This window comes from Paroedura picta, chromosome 6 (assembly GCF_049243985.1).
Source record: "Paroedura picta isolate Pp20150507F chromosome 6, Ppicta_v3.0, whole genome shotgun sequence".
In the NCBI taxonomy this organism is placed as follows: Eukaryota; Metazoa; Chordata; class Lepidosauria; order Squamata; family Gekkonidae; genus Paroedura; species Paroedura picta.
In genome coordinates, this window is record NC_135374.1 from 76,953,406 (window position 1) to 76,979,828 (window position 26,423).

Sequence of the window (26,423 nt, forward strand, 5' to 3'; positions counted from 1 at the left end):
AGCTCCTTGCTGCTGGTGGGCAGGGGAAGAGGGGAGCCACCGCATCCTCTGTCCTGCTCTTGCTGCTCCCCCCAGCCTTGCGTGGTGAGATCCGGGGGAGGGGGGTGGGCTGCTGCTGTCTCCCAGCACAATTTTAAAGTGGGCTTCACCATTAGCATAGAAATAAATCTTAAACTGACCATATTCCTTTTACACAGTGTAGTGGTGGAAAATATTTTGTTCATATATATTAGATCATCATAGTGCTACTGCTGATGTTTTCCTTCAGTGGAAAAACCTTTCTGCCAGTGTACAGACCTTCTTCTGCCAATGAAAACTTCCACAGCCGTCAGAACAAAGGCCCTAGATACAATCCATTAACTTAATAAACCTAACAAATTAATTTGATATATAATTTTATGTCAATGCACATAAGGCTCATATTACTAGCATGATAGTTTGCTGTGAATGCACCTGTCCAGATCTTGCTGCCATTTACCATATACCAATTTTTACATTGATTTTAGGAAAAGAAAGGCAACTGAAAATGAGTTATCCCAAACAGCAACTGCAGTGAAACCTTGCGACAACGACGGAGACCAGGATGATGGCAGCAGTGGAGAAAGAAATCCGGGCTATCTGCAAGATGAAGAGTGCACATCAGCATTCTAAGACAGAAAGCTAATTAATGTCCCTTATCTATGACTGCATGTTAGTGCCCACAATTATATTAAAAAGGGGACCAATTCATGCTGATGGGGCTATACAATAAGGCCCTATTTTTAATGGAAGGGACTGCCAGGACACTGCTACACACTTTACATGCACTTAACTGTAAAACACAGAAAACATTTAACAGTAGCAGTTACTCTTACTGCGAGTTGAGCTAAGCAGGCTGAACTAAACAGCTAGCCTTCCATCCCTTCCAACTTTGGAATACATGACAGGCACTCTAAAAATGATAGGCCCAACCAGCTGTTCAGTAGTGGATTGGTAGTCCCCTATCCAAGATCAGGAACCACTGATACAGCTCTTGTTGCAGGAATTCCCCTCTGGTATCCAGAAGACCTGTTTTTCTGCACTACTCTTGATTCAGAATATGCACCCACAGAGCCTGGTGTGTGCAATCTCCCTTGCTGAATTACATAAAGACATTATAATGGAAACTTCATGACTTGCCTCTTATAAAAAGGTAATTAATGGAATTTGGGGATATTTCAGTCCAGCAGGACTGCCATTCCTTCGTCTAGGCTGAAGTCACATGCTCACCATAAGTTTTTGCTCTATACAGTTTCAGCTGGATTTTGTTTAAAAATAAGTGCTGCTCTTTCAAAGACAGCTCCTGCTTCTGCAGATGATATGCATGTCACAGACCATTTGGTGGGTTTTTTTTCAATTTGTACTATGTGATATTTGCTCATGTGTGATATTCACAACTGCTGATAAATACATTTGAAAAAAATGGTGGCCAAAATGTTTCTCTCATGATGTAGTTTAAAAAGAAGTCAGTTTTCTGCTGGGAAGTCTCTTTCAAGGGCAAACAGGTTTTGGATAACAAATCCTAATGGCATACAGCAGAGGAGACATATTTAGCAATAAGCTGCTGATGGCTACCATGTTCTGGCAAGTGGCTTTTAACTACATGTTATTGCTCTATCCATATAGAGCAATATAGAGTTGTTGGGGAATTCCTTCAGGAATTCCTGAAGATTTGGGAAGTTGAGTCTGGCAGAAATTGTGGAAGGGAGGGAGGAACCTCAGCAGGGTATGAGGCCGTCGATCCCACCCTCTAAAGCAGCCATTTTCTCCAGGGGAACTGATCTCTAGTCTGAAGATCAGCGGCAATCCTAGGAGATCTCCAGGTCCCACCTGGAAGGTGGCAACTCTACATATACAAACTACTTCTCATGGAGCAATCTAGTAGAGTTGCATCCTTTTAAGTCAACAGGCTTAGAAGGGAGTAAGACCCCACCTCTTCATACTTCTTGGTGGTCTTTGGTATAGGTACCCACCAGTTTGGTGGAGAGCCAGTTTGGTGTAGTGGTTAGGAGTGCAGACTTCTAATCTGGCATGCCGGGTTCGATTCTGCGCTCCCCCACATGCAACCTGCTGGGTGACCTTGGGCTCGCCATGGCACTGATAAAACTGTTCTGACTGGGCAGTGATATCAGCGCTCTCTCAGCCTCACCCACCCTACAGGGTGTCTGTTGTGGGGAGAGGAATGGGAAGGTGACTGTAAGCCGCTTTGAGCCTCCTTCGGGGAGGGAAAAGCAGCATATAAGAACCAACTCTTCTTCTTCTTCTTATGCAATCATCTGATAAAGAAACCCTGAAAATAAGAATCAATTACCATTAAGTTGGTGCAGCATTAGTGCATTCCTTTAACTGATGTTTTATCCAAGTAATTGCAATGGATCAGCCTACCAGTTATGAACTCCAGGACTTGGAACTATTTATAGTTGAAACGTTGTATGCTTTTGCCTGGCATAACCTCATGAAAAACACCAAGTCTACTTGAAAGACCTAATCTGTACCAGGCGAATAGCAGAAAATATTATGCACAACAAAACAGTCCAAAAAGGATCAAGAAACAACAAAATCTGTCTTTGATTCCAAATGTCATCACTCAGGTAACAGCATATTTTTCTTCCATAGCCCAAATAGTTTCAGACAAGCATGTGATTTACAGTGCAAGCTTATGTAGAGTTACCCCAGACTGATAACTGGATTGCATTGACAAGCTGGAAAAATGGTGCCAGGGAAAAAGCTTTACTTCCCCATTCTTTGATTTGACTCCTCCCCACTCTTCACTGTTTTAAAATGCTTTGCTTTAAAGTGTGAAAATTCTAATCCCTGGCTGATTCCACGTGGGTGGAAAGGCCAGGCTGGCACCTGCCTGGTTGAAGGGCTCATCTCTGCAGCCATATGATGGTGCCACCATCCCATCCCGGGCCTGGTGTGGATCAGGCCCTCTGTTGCTCCGTGGGAAGGAAACATGGAAATATCCACATTCCTTTTTTTGCCATGGGGCCAATGGTGCCTGTCCAGCTGCAGACAGATTCAACATGACAGCTGCAGCCTGAGACACATCTTGCTTTGCTTCCCCCCCCCCCCCAGCAGAGGGGCCAGTTTGCCTAGAAACTTCTAGACAATCTTCTTTTATCTCTCACTTCTGACTCACTCTAAGCCAATCTGCCAGGGGAAACTGCTCCCCCACCCCAACAGCTAGACCTACTGAGACATGATGATTCCCTTTATTTGAGCCCATTAAAAAGTCCATCATGCTCACCATGCCCCTATTACACCCCCACTATAAGCATAATCCCCTTCTCTCAAAACGATATAAAAACTTCGGCTATGCCAAGCGAAAATGTGCATGGATCCTTCACGCTGCAGGCTGATCGTGTCGCTCTCTGCCTCTACGCTCTTCAGGACTGGTAAATATACTTATTGCAACCCTTTTCCCTCTTTGAATTTCTTTCCGATTGTCTGTTAGTGTGCCTGATTTATGTTTGCCTATTTCTTATTATTTTCTTTCTAATAAAGATTGTTCAGTATTTTACTATAATTACTTGTTGCCTGCCTTGAGTTCTAACGGGTTCAATTACCTCATAAACATTGGCAAACAGTCCATTTGCTACATTACCAACGTCTTACAAAGCAATCCCCCACTGCAATATGCACATCTTGGACACATGTGCATTTTGGGTAACAACCTTCCTTCAAAAAACAAACAAAAAACAACCACCGCCCCTCCATGCAGCGGAAACTTTTTGCCCTGGCTGCGTCCACTGGGGCTCAGAAATCCAGGGTGGACAGCATCCACTGCCAAAATGTGTCCCCCATTGATGGCCTGGTGGTAAAGAAAATGATTTCCTTTTGAATTATCATAAGTTATTAGGGATTGGCTATAATTCTACATCTTGGTCTTTCCTGATTCAAGTCTTTGGTTCTTACCAGACAGAGAAAATGGCCTGCTCCTCTCTGGAATGTAGTTTTTTATAAGCTCTCTCACAAAACCAAACTGTATTTTATAACTGAGATAGTCCTTCTCAAGGCTAGAGAAATGGAATAATCGTGTCACTACTGTTTATGTAAGTTATTGGAGTTGGGGGGAAAGCATGCGACCAGCTATTCCTGGAAGGCTAGGGAAAGAGCTGCTGGGTATTCCCAGGAGGTGGAGTGGGGAGGTAGAGACCCCAGGCTATTGGCTCATCCTGCAAGGCATCATCTTTTCCTGCCTCCAAGGAAAGTGTATTTAACATTATGTAATTCTATTCTCTGAACAGATTTGGGAACTCCCCTGTGTCTATATTTCTTCTGCAGTAAAAAAATTTTAAAACGTTTTTTTCTTTCAGTATGATTAATTGGGGCTGGGCAAAAGAACCCTAATTGGGCTGTTTGAGTATCCCCACAGGGGACACAGGAAGCAGCGGAGCATGCTGCTCCTCCACAATGCACTGCTATCTGCATGGAGTGTCACTGCTGGCCCCAAACAAGCATGTCAGTCCTCAATGAGGGCCAGAGCCTTTTCTGTCCTGGCCCCCACCTGGTGGAACGAGCTCCCTGAAGAGATCTGGGCCCTGCCCGAACTCCCACAGTTCTGCAGGGCCTGCAAAAGGGAGCTCCTCCACCAGGCTTTTGCCTGAGACCGACCACAGGTCCCCCTCAGACATCTCCTCCATGGCCTGAACCAGTCTGACCTCTCTAGGGGTTTTAGCTAAGTTTCTGTTCTTATTATATTGTTGTTGCTGGGATCACTGAAATTGTGTTTTTAAGAACCACTGTTGGATTGTTATTATTGTATTTGACTATGTTGTATGTTTATTTGTTCCGTGTATCCCCCTGTGATGTTGTATGTAAACCGCCCTGAGCCATATGGAAGGGCGGAATAGAAATCAAATGAAAGTGGTACTGAAACACTGCCATCATGAAGGCATATTTTGTCTAAAATCCAGCATGCTTACTGATTTTTTTCTAAAATGGATTTCCTCAGCTACATCCCAATCAAGACACAGGGATCTTTGCATGCAACCTCTGTACCAAAGTTATCTACGTAGAGGAAGGCATACCAGAAAATCTAATTCTGTTATGTATTAAGATTGCATGAATAACACATCCCTTTGGAAATCTGAAGCTCGCTTACCCATGTGACACCACTATTCATTGGTTTGTATTTCTACAAATCATCATCTCAATGTTTATAAAGCAATAAAGTGGTCAGCCAGAGACCCAAGCCTGGGTCCCCTGGGGGCCTCCTTCTTGCCTGAGCACCACCCAGACCTGTGGATTCTCAAGGTTAAGCACACACTAATAAATCAGACCTCCGTAAACATATATAAAGGTTTATTTTTAAAAAATGCTACATATCACTAAGAATTACAGACTTAGCAATGGAGAAATCAAAAGCTAACTTTTCTATCTAGAACCTGGCACTAGATGGCACAAATTTTGCAGCATACGAATCCAGGCTGTAGCCTAAAACATTCTATTCAGTCAACCATGCTGTAGCATAACTTCAAAGCATAATAGCATGGCACATGCATAAAGTTAGCCTGGCTTTCCTCTGGCCTATAGCCTTATTATAGTCTTTTGCCCTCTGGCACTAGGTTTCTCAGATCCAACCAGGAATCTCCTTTGATAGAACTTTCCAGAAGCTGTTCACATTCATTCATAATTTCCCCTCCCATCTGGTTACACAAGTGAGCACAGATCCTCACAATTTGCCCATTGCCACATGCTTGAATCCAGCATTGAAAGAGATGTGGATGGTATCCGCAGGAAGACCAAAGGAAAGCTCGTGGACAGCTATGAGCGGAAGCAGGCCTGCTAACAATCACGTTAAACTTTGAGGGAAGGTGCTTTGCCTCACAAGGTCATAACATATTACAATCACTAGTCTTTTGAAATGCATGCAGCCAAAATTTAAAGAACTCTATTTTTTCCTTTATTGCACAATCTACATTTAAGCTGCTACTCAAATCAAATTTGTAAATATCTTCAAAACTAGATCTTAGGAGTGACATTAGAACTAAAGCTCCTATGAGACAGCAGAGGGAAGACTCATCTGTGTTTTCTCACTACCGCTTATTATTCAAGGGTGGTCATCTTCTCTGTGTGGTTCCAAGAGGGAAAGCAGATGAAGAAATGTGGGACGTTTTTCAGGCAACTGTATGAAAACAGAGAAACCAACAAAATCAGTTCACCCCTTAGATATGAACATTCTGAGCCACAGAGAGATTTGCTTCATATTCTAACAATAATGTTGCAAACAGGCTCTGTATGAACATATGAAGCTGCCTTATATGGGTTCAGAGTATTGGTCCAGCTGGCTGGCAGTGGTTCTCCAAGCTAGCAGTCTTTCCCGCTCCCAGTGCCATAAAATCCTTTAATTGGAGGTGCCAGAGAATGAAATTGGATATTTTGTATGCAACACATGTGCATGATGTGCCACTGAGCTATAACCCCAGAAGTACAATTGTTTACCCAGTGACCAATATAGGCACCATATTTTATAATTTAAAAGGTTTTAGTGTGAGAAGTCTTGTATTCAGTAAAGGTTGAGGTTTAAATGCCATTCTCAGAGATAGTTAAATTGGTTACCCCAACCCAGAGCCATCAGTGCGTTGCAATTGTATACATGAAATTCCATGGGAGGCTTCCTTTCAGTTCTGTACAGATATCCCTCAACTGTGTGGAGTTTCCCCATCCACTGAAATCAGTGAATAAAGAATTTAGAGTCCCCTACATCTCTGACAGGACAGACTGAACCTCAGAGACAGAACAGACACGTTGAATGTAAATCTTGGCACCTACAGCAGATGACAAGCAAAGGCTTTCTGTATTCAAGACTGCAGAGAGCCGTTGCCCATCAAGGTAGACAATACTGACCTACGTGGATCTTAACTCAGTATACTATCATTTTATGTCTTGTTTGTATGTTTACCTCAAAGAATTTGCAGTATCAGAGCAATGGGCCATTTTTAGTCCTAAGTAAGCTAGCAAACACACCTCATTCCAGCAGCTGTACATTATCTGGTAAACTGCCTCAGAAGCCAATTGTGGACGATAAAGTCGATAGCCGTGGGTAATCTTCTCAATCACTTGCGTATTATCACACCGCTCATAGGGCTGCTTCCCCAAAGAGAACACTTCCCACATTAAAATTCCTGCAGATACATCCACAATGGTGAAAGATATTACAAAACTATGTAAGTATTCCAAGCATGGAAGTTGTCCTCCTATTCCTTAAAAAAACACACACACATGCAAAAAACAAAAAACAAAAATGAAAGAAATGTTGTAATGATTTCTATTAGTTTTCTCAGGATAAGGGACCATACTATAAGAGCTCAGTACTTTGAGGAATATACCCACACCCTTTTAAAAAGAAAATCACATTAATTTTGCTCAGATTCCATTATATATTTTGCTGAAATCCAGTCATTCACCTGGCATTTAATGTAAATATTCTCCATCTTGGGTGCAGCTAATTTTGTTGAAAAAGTAGGGTAAAGGGAAACAGTTAAATGTATAGTTCTGCCATTAGACACACTGAATCAAAGCTGTTGAAACTACAAAAGAACTGTGGTAGACTCTACATGTCTGGCAGAATATACATCAGCAGCTGAAACAAAGTCATACCAGTTTATACCTCTTCTGAGCGGCCAGCTTTCCCTCTCTGTTGGTTGCTTCTACAAACATCTTAAAATAAATCATCTGGCTGCATCCTTTAGAACTCATGTATTTTTAAAACACTCACCATAATGCAGAGCAATGAGAGCTTTAATTCGGACTGCTATTTAATAGGTGTTTCAACAGAGCTATTTATTTAGGACATAATTGCAAATGAGATTAACACGATCAAAGGAACTGATGTTAAAATTAAATTCAGAAATATATTAGTCCATGTTATATTGATCTATCCCCCCTCTAAATTCTGTTCCTTGGTCTGCATCAGTTCATGCTTATTTGCATCTCTTCTTCTGTGAGGGGGTCGAGTTGCATGTTCAGCAACAAAGATATTTGTGCATAAAAATCACAAAGATCAACAGCCTTTTGGTGTAATGAGAGCAGGCATTTCTACCAGACCCTTAGAAATATGACCATGAAAGATAATTTTACAATATTAGCAATTTCTGCTATCATGACAGAATCCATCAAGAATGGCTCCTGAGCAAGTCTAAACCTTTAAAATGATTTTTTTTTTTTAGATCCACTTCCTACTACATTGTGTGCTCTGTCTGGGCCCAACCAGTATCACCTTCTGACTGCTTGCAATAGCTATTCAGACTTATGCAATTAATGCTGTTTTCACTGCTTCAGCCTTCATCTTCCCAGTTGCTATATTTCATACTCACCAAAGGCCCACACATCAGACTTGCTACTGAATTTGGTATAATGAAAGACCTCTGGTGCAGACCACTTCACGGGGAATTTCGTTCCTAGAGAACTGACATACTCATCATCCAGCACGTATCTACAAGGCAAGAATCAGTACTGAGGCTAACTGCAAGACTTATCCGGCTGACTTCTACATTAATCCTACATTCAAGTCTGCCAAGATGAGTAATGTCAACATCAAACTGCTGTACATCAAATTGAAATTCCTATATATTGCTGAAAATCGGGTCATGCTGAAGCTGGATTTTACATACTGAAGCTGATTTTTCACATATAATACATTTGCAGGTTTGCTGTTTTTTCTTATAGAATATATAGGTTTGTTAGGAAGTCTAATGATGGGATGGACACTCTTCATGAGATCTGGTAAGCTGCTTTACATAATGCCATGGTCATGACCTGGAGAAGTTGCTTCATAGCTGCTTTGTTAAATGTCCTGCACCCAGCTGATGATGACTGTGAGGCAGAAACTGACTCAGACAAGTTTGCAGCCCCCCGGGTGGAAGTGGGGGGTCTTCTGCCTCCAGACCTTACCCCCACACACACACCAATCAGCTGGCCAGTAAGGGGACTTTATTTGGGAGAAAGGTGATGTTACCAGTGACATGGCAATGTCACTTCTGGTGCACAGGAAGTGATGTCTTCATGCCAGCAGTGTCCGGGTGACCCTATGGTATTTAGGCAAAAACATTATGGGAAGACCCATTTTTACCACAGAGTTTTTGCCCAAATACCTGAGCATTGCTGTGGCAGCACTGCATGATAATGTCACTTCCAGGCCATGGCAGAAGTTATGTAGCAACATCACTAGTGCTGTCACCTATACTTCCCTTCTTTTCTTGGTAAGTCCCCCCTCCCATCCCTTGACAGTTGTCAGGAAAGGACCTGGCAACTCTAAGCCCAGAGCTTGACAGAAAGCATAATCTGAGGTCTGAATCTAAAAGAGGCAGGTTCAACTGCAACCAAAGCAGCAGCTTATACCTCATCTCTGTTATATCTGTCTTCTGCCAGAAATTCAGTCTCCTCAGTATCAGTTCCAAGAATGACACAAGGTAAGATATTTTCTTTTTGTCATAGTGGTCAAGAACAGAGCAGAATAGATCTTGTTTTCTAATGTTTAGGGGGTTTTTTTCCTCCCAGAATTAAAAGACTGAACCCTTGCTATTACAAGATTTCAACTGAAGCTTACCGTGCCATCCCAAAGTCAGACACCTTCACTGTGAGATCACTATCGACTAAGCAATTCCTAGCAGCCTTTGGGGGGGGGGGGAATACAAAAAAGTACAATTAGCTTCCAAAACAAAAGACATGAAACAACGATGGGTTATTCTCCAATTATCACGTGCAACATGTGTGCTTAAAAAGATGTAGAATCAGAATGACACGACTCGTTTTTAAGCATACAGATTTCATTGGTGGGAAGGAATTATTACAGGCGAACAATCCAGATGACAGTTAAGCCTGTATAAAAAAACTGAGGTATAAGCTCATCTAACTGTGCTGCGCTGTGGCATGTATGCTTACATTATTACAGCAGATAACTGAATTTGAAGGTTGGAAGATATGTGCCTTTATTAAGGGATTTTCTCAACTTTGGCTTAATTCAGTAACAAAACAATAACATATTGATAATGAGCTACAAAATAGGGCTGGAGGAAACACATATATACTTCCATCTCTGTTTGGGAACAGACAACAAGAGATATCCAAGTATACACGGATTGCTATAAAACTGGCGAACTGATACCTTTTTATCATACCCACATTAAGTTAACACCTCCCCCCCCCCCAATATTTTCTCACTTTACTTCATTAAGGAAGAGGTGTGTGTGCAATATTTTTGCAACTTGTACCTTTCCTGTATCTGTTTTTCAATCAGGTGGGACACAGAATGTTCCAAGTAAGCAAGCATTTACCCTGATAATTCTCAGCTAAGGACTATTCCATCACATGAAGGAAAGGGACGGTACTGTATAAGTTCCCCTAACAACAGCAATGATTGACTGGTTAAAGTAGAGTCACCTGAAGCTGAACCCCTCAAAGATGGACATCCTGTGGCTGGGGAGGAAGGGACCAGTGGAAGAAGCATGCTTACCCAGCCTGGACAGTGTGCAAGGTACTGCTGCACAGAATCTGGGGGTGATACGTGACACTTCTTTCTCTATGGAGAGGGTGTAAGTCACCAAAGCAGCTGAGCAGGCATTTTCCCATCTTCGCCAGGCTAAGCTACTAGTGCCCTGTTGTTGTTGTTATGTGCGAAGTCGTGTCCGACCCATCGCGACCCCATGGACAATGATCCTCCAGGCCTTCCTGTCCTCTACCATTCCCCGGAGTCCATTTAAGTTTGCACCTACTGCTTCAGTGACTCCATCCATCCACCTCATTCTCTGTCGTCCCCTTCTTCTTTTGCCCTCGATCTCTCCCAGCATTAGGCTCTTCTCCAGGGAGTCCTTCCTTCTCATAGTGCCCTACCTGGTCCCAAATCACTTAGCCACAGTCATCCATGCAATGCTCACCTCCAGACTGGACTTCTGTAACTTGCTCTATATGGCTTTCCCTTGTCCTTACTTGGGAAATTACAGCTGGTCCAAAATGCAGTTGCCAGCATCTTCACTAGAACACCATGAAAAGCTCATATAGGACCCATGCTTAGGCAGCTTTATTAGCTCCCAATTGCATTCTGGATTTGGTTCAAGGTGCTGGTTTGACCTTCAAGACAATTTATGGTTTGAGTCCTGCATACCTGAGGGACCACAGCTCCAAATACATCCCTTGAAGAGCATTACGCTCAACCAGTTCCAACAGGCTGGTGGTCCCTGGTCCACAAGAGGTACACCTGGCCTCAGCCAGGGCCTTTTCAGTCCTGGCCCCTCCCTGGTGGAATGAGCTCCCGGAGCGGATGCTGGCCCTGTTCTGCAAGGCCTGCGAAGTGGAGCTCTTTTATCAGGCATTTGGTTGTGGCTGGGCTGCCAGCAACATCTTAAGAACTCCTTCCTCCCTTGTAACATTCTTCCCTGTAAGACCTGGTTCTGACAATCACCTTGGGAGGGTAATGTGGGAGAGGCCTGGATGTAAAGGATGCGGATGTTGTTTCAGACATTCAAATAGATTTTAATTATGTTGCTTTAAATTATGTGCCCTGCCCTGAGACGGCTGGGCCGAGAGGGGCAGTTTAATAAATCAAATCAATTCAGAATCCTTGTATCTGAAAGGATCATCAAAGGGTTGTCATAAGATTCTCTTTGCAGTGCCTTTTAAAGTTTCTTGTAGGAAAGCCATAGAGCCCAGTTTATTTTGTGTTCTTTCTCTGGAAAAGCTGGCAACAAAGAGATTCTTCCATTAACTACTTCCTGGCTGGGCACAACTATACCAGAACTCAGACACTACTGTTCAGAAGTTGTCACACTATGCCGACTATCTTAGACTTCAGGCAGATGATGCTGCCAGTTCCCTGAATGGAGATCCAGGTGGTTCCCACCAGGATGGCTAAATATCAGGCAAACAGGACTCAAATAGGGGCCATGGTGCTGAACAGTGGGTTAAAATTTACTCTGTGCCTTTTTCTCCAATCTGAAATGGCCCCACAGGATATTTGCTGTATTGGGGAGATACCCCCTGGCCCCTTCCACATCAGTGGAATTGTATGTATGTGCCTTAACTCTTGGTCCCCCTCATGTCAGTCCAATGTGAATAATCCCCACTGTGCTTTATTCTTTGAGAAAATGTTTCTCCCACAGAGACCGGAATAGCATCTTTTGAGTGTTCTCACAAAGACACTTTGCTCTGTAGCGTATAAGGCAGGTATGCCAGCTTTGAACTCCTGAGCACATTTCACAATACAGAATCTGTCCCAGGTCCTGCTTACCAGATCTCGGTGAATGAACTGATGCTTCTCAAGGAAAGCCATGGCTTCACAAACCTGGAAACACATCTCCACAAGCCGAAAAGGATGCAGTTCTTTCCCATGGCTTTTCAGATAGCTGAGTAAGCAGCCATTAGCCATGTATTCAGTCACTAGGTAGATAGGATATGTCTTTGTGCACACACCATACAATTTAACAAGTTTGGGATGATTTAGCTTCCTAAAACAAAACAGTAGTTGATTCAGTGTCTTTAAAATCCCACATAGACATAATTATCGCACATTTTCAGATGCTTGGAGAACGTCATAACAAAATTGTTTTCAACAAATAATGCTAACTATTAGCCTGTGATGAGAATGCAGACCAAAGCTGGCTATGACTGTGGGAATTACATACCACCGCAATTATTGCATGACCTCTATGGGTACTAGTTATCCCAGGGGTAGTGAAACTGCAGCCCTCCAGATGTCCATGGACTACAATTCCCAGGAGCCCCTGCCAGCGAACTTCTAGATTAGTACTTCTAGATTTGTTCGTAAGGCCAAACGATGTCCTTGACAAACTCCAAGCGGAATTCAAATTATGTTTGAAATTTCCTCCCCTCTGAGCAGTACATCTTCTCCTCCCACCTTTACAGTATATCACACGATCAAAATGGTTCCTTACATCATAGTTTCAGCTTCTTCTAGAAATTCATCTTCAGACATTGACTGTTCCTTGATCATTTTAACTGAAATGTCATATTTTCCTTTCCACTTCCCCATCTGCACCACTCCAAACTGACCACTTCCAATTTCTTTCAGTAAGACAATATCCTCACGCTTCAGTTCCCAAGCTCCTAATAAGGCAGATAACATTGGTAATAGCTTATGGCTGAAGGGGAGGATACTAGAAATAAAATGATTTCTTGTTAAAAGCAAGGCTTTTGCAAAGCAAAGATATATATCTATTCATACCCTTTCCCAACATTGCTGTGGATGGAACTTTGTTTGCTTTTGTTGACACTGCATGACGAAGCCTTGTCACCACACCTGCAAGACACGTTTGCCTGTTACAAAACACTACAATCCAAATCTGGTTATATGTATTTAATTCATCAGAGCTTCACCATACCAAGAGCTGGATTTTTGTGCTAGCTAAGGAAGGTGCTGTTTGGGGTCTCAGATTACAAGAGGCCTCTGCATTGGGTTGCCTCCTTCCACTGTGGCAGTATACCTCCTACTAATAGCCCTTTTTGCCTCTTGCCACTCCAACTGGCAGTGAGAGAAAGAAATTTAAGGACACGCAAGCACTGTGTGTTGAGGTTTTACCATAGAGTTTCCACCAATTCCTAGAGTGCCATGACATCACTTCCTGTTTTATCCTGGAAGCAACATCAATTCAATCATCAGAAAGCCCAAAGCTGAGAGTGAGCCAAGATTGGTCAGGGAACCCCACTGTAACAAGAAAAGATTTTTCAGTTATGTGAGAAGCATACGTAAAGGAGGCAATAGGCCACTGCTGGGTGCGGATGGACAAACTCTAACAGAGGATGTAGAGAAAGCGGAAAGGCTCAGCGCCTATTTTACATCTGTTTTTTCCCACAGGTCAAAGGGTTTAGGCACATCTAGAGATGGCAGTAACCAAGAGATAGTGTCTGGCTGGCAGGTTGACATGGACAGAGAGGTTGTTGAGAGGCATTTAGTTGCACTGGATGAGTTCAAATTCCCCGGGCCGGATGAAATGCACCCGAGAGTGCTCAAAGAACTTTCCGGAGAACTTTCAGAACCCTTGTCCATCATCTTCGGGACCACTTTAAGGACTGGAGATGTCCCGGAGGACTGGAAGAAAGCAAATGTTATTCCGATCTTCAAAAAAGGGAGGAAGGATGACCCGGGAAACTACAGACCAGTAAGTCTGACCTCTGTTGTGGGTAAGATAATGGAGCAAATATTAAAGGGAGTGATCTGCAAACATCTGGAGGACAATTTGGTGATCCAAGGAAGTCAGCATGGATTTGTCTCTAACAGCTCCTGTCAGACCAACCAGGTTTCCTTTTTTGACCAAGTGACAGGTTTGCTGGATCGTGGAAATTCGGTTGATGTTGTTTAATTGGATTTTAGTAAAGCTTTTGATAAGGTTCCCCATGATGTTCTGATGGATAAATTGAAGGACTGCAATCTGGATTTTCAGGGGTACTTGTGGATTGTAAACTAAACATGAGCAGACAGTGTGATGCAGCGGTAAAAAAGGCGAATGCCATTTTGGACTGTAACAACAGGGGCATCACATCAAAATCACAAGATGTCATAGTCCCATTGTATACGGCACTGGTCAGACCACACCTGGAGTACTGTGTGCAGTTCTGGAGGCCTCACTTCAAGAAGGATGTAGATAAAATTGAAAGGGTACAGAGGAAAGAGACGAAGATGATCTGGGGCCAAGGGACCAAGCCCTACGAAGATAGGTTGAGGGGCTTGGGAATGTTCAGCCTGGAGAAAAGGAGGTTGAGAGGGGACATGATAGCCCTCTTTAAGTATTTGAAAGGTTGTCACTTGGAGGAGGGCAGGATGCTGTTTCTGTTGGCTGCAGAGGAGAGGACACGCAGTAATGGGTTTAAACTTCAAGTACAACGATATAGGCTAGATATCAGGAAAAAAATGTTCACAAACATGCCTTTTCTGGGTTATCATTACAGCTGTAATGAATCCAAAGACATTTGGATCAATAGAACAACAGATAAAAACAAGAAGATAAAAAAAATCTTGCCCCATATTCCAACACTGCCCATGTAATCCAGACTGGAATAACAGAACAGCAATCATGCGGTCTTTTAAAGTGCTCCTAATGAATTGCATCAGTGAACAAGGTTGCCAGTACTGCCAACAGGATCCTGAGCAGCCAAGGGAAGTTTTCATAGATTCCCAACCCGCAGCCTTGGCCCACACACGGAACTGCAACCAGCACACTGGGCACACAAAACAAACCACCAGCCACATTACCTGCTGAGTTGTGCTGATGGTAGTAAATAAGCTTGGGAACAGAACTAAAACAGTGATTCTCAGCCAGGTAAAACTCCTTGGCACTATTTACATGGACATGATAATGTTTAATGGTTCCATTCGTTTCTCTGGGGGGGAGAAATCACAAACAATATTACATTCACAATCCTGACAAATGTAAGAGAGTAATGAAACTGACAGCACAATGCTTTAATTCTTGGAGATAGATTCAGGTGGGCAGCCCTGTCGGTCTGAAGCAGCAGAACAAAGTCTGAGCCCAGGGGCACCTTTGTGTCCAGTAGCACCAACACATGTTTCTTCAAGCACTTCACCAGACAGAGTGAAGCAGAATTGACCCAATCCCAAATTCTTGCTTGGATCTGAACTTTATTGACCTTGCTGTGTTCCTGCATCTGTTCATTAACTCTTGTATTTGTATGCTGGTTTACTGACAACCTCCCCCCCCCATGCACCCCCCTCCCTCTACCTGCATGTCAGAGTTAGGGAAATTCTGTTTCACTCTATATGACAAAGTGTGCATGCACATGAAATCTTATACCTCAAATAAAAATTTGTTGGTCTAAAAGGTGCCAGTGGACTCAAACTTTGTTAATTATTAGAGGGTATTCTAAATCTCTTTAATACAATTTTGTCAGCCTGTTCTGTTGTTCCCAATTTACAAAGAACCAAAATTTTAGCCCCTGTTTTGAAAATGCACATAGAGAATTAACTGTGGAACTGGTTTCTTATGTATGGAGGCCTTTATTTTTTGCATGTGCAAGCAGGTAAAATTAGGAACCGTAATAAAAATTCTGTATCATTCCCTTCATGTCTGGTGATGTGATATATAATGTCACAATAAAGCGGATGATGCATAGGTTTTACGTATATCTATGTGCTCACCTATTGGTCATGCAGAGCACTGATACTGTGTACTTCCCCACCTGACTGGAATTCCGAACCATGAAGGCACCTTCTTTCCCCTTTTAATAAAAAGAAGAAAAATACCAAAGAAAAGCCTTAGCGGTAAGCTTGAATACTGTCACCCCTTTCATCCCTTTCATAGAACACAGGACCTGTCTTATTGAACCAATATTACATGCATTCTATGTACAGCACCTTGGCACTCAAAGATGAATGGAGCAAATCACATTCAAGCAGACAGCCTTTATATCACTGGATTTCTCTGTGCTCCATTACTGACAGCCAGCCCAGTACATGAACTGAAAGGACTGAGAAGCACACAACCTCTTGCTTCTATCTCAATGAAGAAGAAGAATTGGCTCTTATATGCCACTTTTCTCTATCCGAAAGAGTCTCAAAACAGCTTCCAATCACCTTCCCTTTCTTCTCCCCACAACAGACACCCTGTGAGGTGGGTGAGGCTGAGAGAGCCTTGATATCACTGCTGGGTCAGAACAGCTTTATCAGTGCCATGGTGAGGCCAAGGTCACCCAGCTGGCCGCATGTAGGGGATCGCAGGATTGAACCCAGCCCGCCAGATTAGAAGTCCACACTCCTAACCACTACATCAAACTGGCTCTGCACCCAGGTCTGCAGAATCCCACATGCTGTTCTGGTGAAAGGTTCCATAGACCTTGATGAACCTATCTTGCATCTGTCTGTTTGCAGGAACTACACAAAAATTTATCATGGAATACTTTTGCGTAACTGGAAGCTTCAATCCAGAAAGCAGCAAGGCCTTTGCTAATTTTAATATGAATGCTGATTACTGGATTTTTAAATTATCCTTTCTACTAACTATAGTAATTATAATTCTAGGGAGCAAGATGTCTCTGTGCTGTCAAACGCAAGCTGGTTTAGGCTTGGAATTAATTTGTGACTGCAGAAACCTATCACGAGTGTGGGGATTTTTAAACACTACCTTCTGCTGCAGCAGTTCTTCTGCCTGGCCCCTTGAGATATTACCAGCATACCAACTGTAACAGAAGTATCATTATAGAGCATTATTATGCTACATCATATATTTTATCACACCGCTACTTTGGAAGCACATTATCTGAATTACATTATTTTAAGAAAGCCATTCACAGAATTAAATATCCTACAAGACAGTTTACAGTTTTGAAACTTGCTTTAAAATAATCGCCCAGTTGGGCAGAGGGAAAGGGCGTGGGGTTAGAACTCTGTATCGCCATACTTTAATGTTCAATTTTCAACATTTTAAGGGCATTTTAGTGGGTTATACTTGTTTTCATTGTTTTATTGTGAACTGCCACAAGTTCGAATGGAGAGTGGCGGTATATAAATACAAAAATAAATAAATAAAATCTGAAAATGGCATGTGTTTTCAATGGCAGCATGAAACTTAAAATGCATTTAATAAAGTCTCCTGAAGCTTAATTCTCAATCAGCACAACAGCAATAGAGGATTTATTTAATGCTGTTAACACTGTATATACAAAATGGAGTTATAATAGTACATACTTCCCATGCATTATCGTCAAAATCCTGCATGGCAATATTGCCCCCTATGTTGCAGGTAAAGCTGAGAAATGACATTTTGCCTAAGGCTATCCAGTATGATCATAATTATGCTGAGATCTGAAACAGGGACTTTTGAACTCCTGTCATACTAATGAGCTCTGCTGCATGAGACATGACATGAGCTCCACCTAGACAAGGGCTAGGGCCTCCTGGCTCTGCAGACTAGGTTGGGTTTAAAAAGAATTAGAAACATTTTGATCTGTTGAGGTTCTTTGATCATCTGCCTCAGAAGAAACTTATGCAGGGACTATGTTCTTTTCCTCCATGACAGATTACTGTTTTTTTTCTATTTGGCTGCTTTATCCATGAAGTTTTAGAGAGCAGCATGTGAAACAATGGAAGATTTAAAAGATTAAAACAAGAACAGAGGAAACTCCCTGTCTCCCTGTTAGGAGGGATGAAAATGCATGGACAGAAATCCAGGACATGCCCCTGTGGGAATCTATTGTCCAACCAAAGCACAATGCTCTATTATGTCTGCTTTGTTCCTTTATCCTAGTGACACCCTGAATACTCAAGCATAGCCATAATGGACGGTAATTCAGAGAGTCAGTTTCACCAAATGTTCTCACTCATATTTCTCAATGTTTTCCTCTTCCCCGGATGACACATTAACAGTATCCGTGATACCTCTGCAAAAACAAATGAAACAAAAAGAAAAAAACTATTATACGTTCTAATGAATATCAGACCTGAACCCTATGAACGAATCTCATGCTCACTAGATAGTCTCTGCTGCAAAGTATGCTTATGCTCCTCTAGCAAGGGCTCAATCAAAACCATTGTTCTGGCACAAATGGAAGTGCTAGTGTAAAAGGAAGTGTGCTCTGCAGTACAGGATATTTAGTGCTCACAGAACTTGCTCATTGGAGCCAAGGCTTAGTGATTATCACATAAAATCTTCTTTAGGCCAGTGCATTTTCTATTAAGACATTAAACATAGTAACCCATTCAGAATCTACCACACTGGTATTGGGGTTGCCAGGCCATGCAGGGATATCGATGATATTATACTTTTCTAGGAATTAATGAAAGTCTATGGTAAAACCATAGAATATTTAATGTTTCCTAGAGAGGACTCATAACTTTTCAGTGTTCTCCCTAGAAGTGATGTCCGTTCTCTCTAAGAATTGCGGCTGTTCTGGCAATTCCTAGAATGACATGTGTAAATGACATCATACAATCGCTGACAACACAAACATTGTTTTCTCTCCCAGTGTCTGCGGGGGCAAGAGACCTCCCATCCCCATCCGGCTTGTCAGTAGGTCCTCAGATGACATTTTCAGGAAGCATTTTGGCTTGATTCAGTCCTCCATAACAGGCGTAGTCAACCTGTGGTCCTCCAGATGTTCATGGATTACAATTCCCATGAGCTCCTGCCAGCAAATGCTGGCAGGGGCTCATGGGAATTGTAGTCCATGGACATCTGCAAGATCACAGGTTGACTACCCATGCTCCATAGTACATATTTAGAAGAATTTCCATAAGATATAACAGACCCATCTTCCCTCAATCTGGATCTTGCATTCTTTGGCATGGGTGACATGTAGATTTCCCATAGGACCTGGTATTCAGATTGTGCCTGTATGGGAAGAAACTTGTGTGCTATATGGGGACCCCTCTGTGTACAGATGGACTGGATCCTCCCAGTACTTCACAAAACAAAATCGGATAGCTGCTAAAGACATTCTTCCAAAATTGTGCTATTAGACTGCTATCAATAGTCTAAAGCAGTGGTCCCCAACCTTTTTATCACCGGGGACCATTCAACGCCAGGGATCACTCACCGGGGACCACTCAATGCCTTTTACTGAGGCCCGGTGGGGGGGGGTAGTTTACTCCTCTACTCTCAACCACTGCCCTAGAGCTCTCTGATCGCTATGGTAATGTTTAAACATCCCTTCAAAATAAGATACAGACACGCCACAACAATGAAGTGTGTTGTAAAGGGCTGGGGGGGATGAAGTAAAGGGCCGGGGGGGGGGAAGGCGTCCTTCGGGGCCCACCTCCAATTAGTCGAAGGACCACATGTGGTCCGTGGCCCACAGGTTGGGGATCGCTAGTCTAAAGAACAGTTTCTTTTTAAAAAATGTGTCTTTAACTCCATCAAAACAAGCAAATCTAGAAACAATATACTGGGTTTCTTTTCAATTTTTCTATTATATCCTGTGCTGATGAATTCTAGTGGACCCAAGCAGATTTTAATTTACCTTAATTCATCACTTGGTTGGGCTATCTCCTTCAAATAGGCACGAGGAGCAAAGCCTTCATTTCTGCAAATGAAAAGAAACACATTTGTATGTACATTCTTTTTTTTTTAAAGACCCACAAGGCATCAAGAAAGGAGGATGAAAGATGAAATCAGAAATAATACAAGGAGTATCCTGAAACAGTTTTTAATGTTGGGTAATTCTTCATTGCCTTGATGTGGATAGCCCAAGCCAGCCTGATCTCATCATTCTTGGGAGCTAAGCAGGGTCAGCCCTGACAAGAATGAATTAATCAAGAATAGAAATGTTTGTTAATGATAGCTGGAAATTATATCTTGGAAAGAAGCTAATGCTTACCCAAAACTTACCCTTCAGAATCCTGCACTTGCCACCAGTCAGGATCATCATCATTCAGAACATAATAATTGTTATCTCTGACAAGAGGAAGATCAGAGTTTCCTTGGGGTTCATAACTATAAACAGCCAGGGCTTCCTTCAAAAATGATTGGTCAGCTGCTAGAACCAGAGCTTGTTGGTGCTGGTCAGGGATACATGGAAATGCACCAAACATTAGAGGAAGGCATTCTTGCAAGTATTCATTTTATTACAAGCAATGGCAAACGTGTTCATAGCACACAGCATATATTCAAACCCACTGGCTTGTATCCAGCAGCTGTTTTCTGATACTGGAAAAATGTACAGACAGAGGAAGAAAAGTCAGTTCTGCTGACTGCCCTCTCCCACTGCAGATCCCCCACCATTCTGTATGCACCTACTCCTGGGGATCCACTGAATCTCGGAGGCAGCACTGTGAACCTTATGAACCTCCACCCCTTCCCTGAATCGTCTGCAGTCTGCAGATATTTCTCAGCAGCTGAATCAATATGCAAAGCATGCCCTGGTTAGAAGATGTACATAAACAAAGGTGGGAATTCATGGACACACAGGCAGGGAAAACTGAATACACCTTGTTTTAGAGTATAAAAAAGGAGAGGGTGAAATCTCTACTTACGGAGATCTAAAATAAGTGTTTGAATATGCAAAAAAGAGCAAAGTACAAGGCTCAAAAGAATAAAATAGTTTTATTGTGAAGAGAGAAACAACTTTGTATCGAAAGAGAGAGAAGAGAGTCCTACAGACTAGTTGTCTGTTCTGCTTATTCTGTCTGTTCAGGAGACAAGCAGGGAGGAAGCCTCCAAAGAGCCAATCAGGACACTGGAGGAGATCATTTGAAAAATACCAAGAAGTTCCTACTCTGAGTATGCTAAATGCACATCTCCTCCAATGCCCCCCGGTAGGATATTCTTCATATCTTGACGAATCATGCACACTACAGATCTTGCATAGCCCAACAAAAAATAAGAAGAGCTGGTTTTTATACCACACTTTTCATTACCAGATGGAGTCACAAAATGGCTTACAATCACCTTCCCTTCCTCTCTCCCCAACAGATCTGACAGATTTGCATAACAGGTAATCCACCAAAACAAAAGCTGTGTTCAGTTGTTTGCATTTTGGAACTCAAATCATATTTAAGGATAGATTTCCATACCTATGTTCCTCCTGATAAATACAGGGTTTTTTTGTGAATAGGGCAATACACATAGTCTTCCAGCTTCAATATACACTAATGCAGTGCTTCAAAATATCTGGGTAGCCAATCACATGTCCCAAAGCTGGAAAATACTTGTCTTACTCTACACACATGAAAATGTTAACTGCATGTATATCAGTGGAACTTGAAGTATCATGATTCCCATTTATATACAGTCTGAGCACTAAAGCTATATGAGGCCTTCTTCTTCTTCCTTTGTTCTTTTTATCCTTTAGCTGGCAATTGGTGAAGCAGGTTGTCCTCTCAGCCAGTATGCTGCTGTAGGTGCCACTGGATTTTTTGCATTGTTTATAATATGTTTCCACTCTTGGTGATTGGTTGCAGTAGTTCACTGGTTTCTAAGGTCTAGTCAATTGCTGGTTTCCAAGGTCTTTCTGGATTAAGCCATGTTTCCTTTGGCACCAGTCATTGGATCTTCCATTCAGTTGGTCGTTTTCACCAGAGGAGTTTATAAGGCAGTCTGCTGGTATTCATTCTGCAGACATGGCCAAACCTTTGCAGTCTGCACTTTTGGATTTGTTCTGTAATTTGCAGCCACATTTTTTGTCTGAATTGTCTTGTTTTGATTATAATCACATAGAGAGAGACCCAGATTCTGCCACAGGCATCGCATTTGGAAGGTCTCGAGTTTATGTCAGGTTTTAGAAAAGTCCATGTCTCTGATCTATATAGGAGGATTTGCAGGATTAGTGTATGGAAGAGACAAACTTTGGTCTTGAGAGATGTTTGTCTTATTCCAGAGGCACCATTTGAGTGTGGCAAATGCTGATGTTGCTTGGACAATCCTATTGTAGGCTTCTTCTTTTCTTGCATCAATGAGCCTATTTAAATTCTTTGACTTGCTCAATTTGGGCTCCATTGAAGTATACATTTGTCGGTGATCCATCTGTGCTTAAGACTTTGGTTTTGTCTACATTTATTTTTGCCGTTAGATTGGGCAATGCAGGCAATGTCATAGAGCAGTGGTCCGCAACCTTTTTCCGGTGAGGGGAGTAAGGGGAGAGGGCGACCCAGGGCCCGCACAAACACGCATGCGCAGATCTGCCACACATGCGCATTTGCACCTGGTGCTTCGGCGGCCAATTTGCTTGCAGCCTGGCGAGCTTCTCATGGCAGTGAGGGGCGGGGAGAGGGAGCTGCAGCCCGCTGCCGAGGCTCTCGGGGCCCGGCTCCGGGCCGTGGACTGGGGGTTGGGGACCACTGTCATAGAGGATGTTAGTAGCCTCTGCATCTGTATCAGCAAATATGGCACTATCATCTGCAAACATTAGATCTGTTATGAAGTTGTTTTGGCCATGTCTATTCTTGAATACTTTTCTAATAATGGCATCAACTACAATGTTAAAACTTAAGGGAGAGGCTACATCTCCTTGGCACACTCCAGTCTGGATGGTGAATCCCTCTGATAGCACATTTCAAATTTGTACTTGGCTTGTTGAACCATCATATGCTGTTTAGCGGAGTGTGATTACTTTGGGGGGCACATTTTCAGTTTCTAGTATCTTCCACAGAGACAGCCAGTGGACACAGTCAAAAGCAGATTTGAAGTCAATAAAGACAATGACAGTTCTCTTTCTGTACCTAATTCTTTCTGCACCACTAAGGCCACTAAAATCAGCAACCATCAAATATCCACATCTAAATAGGATCTTCCTTCAAAGAACTAACCCAGCCTCTAAATAAGGGTGGTATGATCACACACCTTAGCTCTGGAAAACATTTATTGAAATAATAACAGTCCCTTCTTAAACTCTTTAGCCTCAGCTGCAGTTATGCACAAACCTATTTGAAAACAGACTACATAGGATTACCACTAGGGACTGATGATCACCACGTTAAATTTAAATAGTGTCCTGGGATGTCATTACTATGGTCTTCATAATAAAGCCATTAAATCTATTTGATATATTCCTGATAGGTTCAACAGGTCCAGAGGAAAATGTCCTGTCCCTTAAATATCCTGTCGCTTAAAGCAAGGAAATGGGCTGCTATGCCCTTTTATGATGTGGAGATAAATTAATATCACATCATTATTAACATCCTAATAAGCCTCTGTTGAAGAGATGAGGCATTTTTCTTTAGGCAGTTATCAACATTAGTTCTTTATCTCCAAAACCCAGATGTATACAACCTCCTTTGATGACTCAACCCTAAGTAAAGATTTTGCTGCCTAGATCTGCCTAACAGATTGTGAGCCAAAAACAACCAGCCTTGCCAATTCAAAGAAGGGATTTCAGAATATTAAAACCACTCCCACTACTTGGATCACTCACAGTTCATTGCATTTCTCTATGGAAATGCACTCCACCTATCAGAAACAACAGCATTGTTACTGCTTACATAACGCTATTTTCATAATGCTCTTCATCATGCATTAAAGGCTATCGAGACAATGGCCTCTCTTGTTGCCAGGCAGTAACTTTCCTTTTTAATAGACTATCTGCTCCGGTGAACCATCTAAATTAATTTGCTGAAACGTTTGTGACTCACCTGCCCACTTGGAACCGGAGGGAGTGGCTTGATTTCAGTATTTACACTATGTAGGCTGGAGTCTAAATCAAGATAACAGCAACAAGAAAATGCATAAATGGACTTTAACCTGCAAGTTGTAGTTAAGTAACCTGATAAGTAACCTCTGATTATGGTAGAAGTTCAGCAACCTAAAGCACGGACTCATCAGATCACAGTGAACAGCAGTATGGACCACCTACCTGCAGGGATCTGGTGCACTTGGCCAAAAAAGCTACTGCACTATACTGCTTGCTACCTCGTCTGTCATATTTTTTCTTTATTGGTATACTTCATTTATACGTCCCCATTCTCCTCAGTGGTGATCCAAAGAGGTTTACATCATTTTCCTTGCCCCCATTTTGCCCATACTGCAACCCTGTGAAGTAGGTTTTTAAAAAAGAGTTCTTAAAGGGAAACACAGTTAATTGGCTGTTAAGGGGTGGGAGAAAGCGTGGAAAAATATCGCCTCCCCTATTGCAATTTCGGCAAGACTGGAAACTTGTGCATTACGAGAACAGTGCTAGTGAAAGAGCCTTTTCTCGCTAGGAACGGCTGTCTGCGTTACTGCGATCTGCCGCTTTTGCCTGCAGCGCTTTTCAATAGTGCATAGATTTAGCCACATTGCCCTTTGTGCGGAAATGGTCCCAAGTGTATTCAGAATGCTTTCCCCAATATGGAGGGAAGTTTTTGCACTGAGAAGCATTCAACTGCATATAGTCTGGTGATACTGTGCATGAACCCAAACACAAGTTTCTCACAAAAGTGAGAACTTTGTTTCCAACTAACTTTTGCTGAACAAGGAGGAGGGCTATGAGACATCTGCATGGGCCTTCGGTTCCCAATGGATTGTACCCACTGAGTATCAGCAAAGAATCCAAATCCAATGTATTACAGATGGCACAGAGCACTATGTCTAACATAAACTAGCCCTGGTACAGATGACAGAAGCAGGCCATTCAGAGACAAGAGGGTGGTCTCTATCTACTTGTGGATTCCCCAGGCAGGCTGAAAAATATGACAATTAAAATATATCAAAGGGGGAAGACCCTTCAAAACCTGGCCTGATGAGAACAAAATATCTCTCTCCAGGAGAGAAAGACCACTGGAAGAAGTTGTGTGTCAATTAAAGGAGAAATCAGCCATTGCAAGCCATTGACAGCATATTCCATTATGGTGGGAGTCATTTTGGCAGAGTGGGGCTTCCAGATCATCTGCCCCTCTAGTGATTCCTAATGAGCCACCAGCCTTTTGATCAGATAACTGCAATATTTGCTTCAAAATTATGTTTAGGATTGTAGCCTAGTAAGGGCCATTTAGATCAGTCACTGTGACTCAAGGTGATACTGTAGGTTACAATGCAATCACAAGACATTCAACAGTGTGGGTGGCTGGTTAATTCTTCTCACACACCTGCTAATCCTCCCATGAAAATATCCACCATACAATTGGACATGTTTTTAAACTGGGCAGAGGAACCTGACCTCCCTGATCCTGGCAGATAACTTTTTGTAGTTATGTAATTCTGCCCTTTCTCCCTGGTATGGCTAGCATTGCAAGGAGAAGTACCTAAGTGAAATCAACCACACACCAGAAAAACGTGGATGTGTCACAAATAAAGTTAATAAGCATATAACATTTTTTTTATTATCAACTTATTTTCCAAGGCTGCATTCAGAGTTCTTTTTTTTTTTTGTAACATGAGCAAGCTGCCACGTGCATGTGCCTCCTTCCCTCTTCCCAGTCATGTTTAAAGAGCAACTGGAAGTTTCCTGGCTTGGGAAGCCTTCTGTCAAATTGCCATGATATCAGAATGCAAACACTTGGGCAAGCTGGAGTTTCTTTCCTCACTACAAAGGGGGATTCTAAAACAGGACTGCAATGTATATTTTTGACATGGCATGAAAATGGTGTCATTTACACTGCATGAACTTGACAAAGGAAGGTAATAGTGCATTACATGTCTCCCATATTGTGCATCCAGGAGCTGATTTGCAAGCCTGATTGCAGCACATGAACTTCCCATTGGAAAAGAATCCTTTGTGGTACTTGTTTAGCAAATCTGGGTTGCCTTTTATCTCTGGAAACAAAGAACAAAAAGGGGAAAATGCTGAATGCTTTTGCTGCTATAAAACAATCATCTTACAAAGTCACAGAAATTCAGATTTAGGATCAATTCACATGGCTAATATAGAATCATAGAATCATAGAGTGGGAAGGGGCCATACAGGCCATCTAGTCCAACCCCCTGCTCTACGCAGGATCAGCCCAAAGCATCCTAAAGCATCCAAGAAAAGTGTGTATCCAACCTTTGCTTGAAGACTGTGAGTGAGGGGGAGTTCACCCCCTCCTTAGG

General features: G+C 42.4%; 2 protein-coding genes across 7 annotated transcripts in view; one reads left to right on the plus strand and one right to left on the minus strand.

Moving 5' to 3' along the window:
* Window positions 1-1,313, plus strand: part of ACE2 (angiotensin converting enzyme 2) — a 32,384-nt gene extending 31,071 nt beyond the window's left edge. The window contains exon 18 of the mRNA XM_077343174.1: window positions 507-1,313. Coding sequence (XP_077199289.1) covers window positions 507-651 — 145 coding nt within the window. The 3' untranslated portion in view covers window positions 652-1,313. The remainder of the gene's footprint in view (window positions 1-506) is intronic.
* A 3,996-nt stretch (window positions 1,314-5,309) lies between these two features.
* Window positions 5,310-26,423, minus strand: part of BMX (BMX non-receptor tyrosine kinase) — a 33,651-nt gene continuing 12,537 nt past the window's right edge. For all 6 annotated transcript variants that reach the window (XM_077343180.1, XM_077343178.1, XM_077343176.1 and 3 more), the window contains 15 exons: window positions 26,028-26,147; window positions 24,050-24,111; window positions 20,313-20,482; window positions 19,945-20,007; window positions 18,307-18,366; window positions 17,112-17,166; window positions 16,130-16,209; window positions 15,227-15,354; window positions 13,202-13,276; window positions 12,912-13,083; window positions 12,248-12,464; window positions 9,572-9,636; window positions 8,340-8,458; window positions 6,991-7,148; window positions 5,310-6,148 (listed from right to left, as the gene is read on the minus strand). In XM_077343180.1, coding sequence (XP_077199295.1) covers window positions 6,074-6,148; window positions 6,991-7,148; window positions 8,340-8,458; window positions 9,572-9,636; window positions 12,248-12,464; window positions 12,912-13,083; window positions 13,202-13,276; window positions 15,227-15,354; window positions 16,130-16,209; window positions 17,112-17,166; window positions 18,307-18,366; window positions 19,945-20,007; window positions 20,313-20,482; window positions 24,050-24,111; window positions 26,028-26,147 — 1,619 coding nt within the window. In that variant the 3' untranslated portion in view covers window positions 5,310-6,073. The remainder of the gene's footprint in view (window positions 6,149-6,990; window positions 7,149-8,339; window positions 8,459-9,571; window positions 9,637-12,247; window positions 12,465-12,911; window positions 13,084-13,201; window positions 13,277-15,226; window positions 15,355-16,129; window positions 16,210-17,111; window positions 17,167-18,306; window positions 18,367-19,944; window positions 20,008-20,312; window positions 20,483-24,049; window positions 24,112-26,027; window positions 26,148-26,423) is intronic.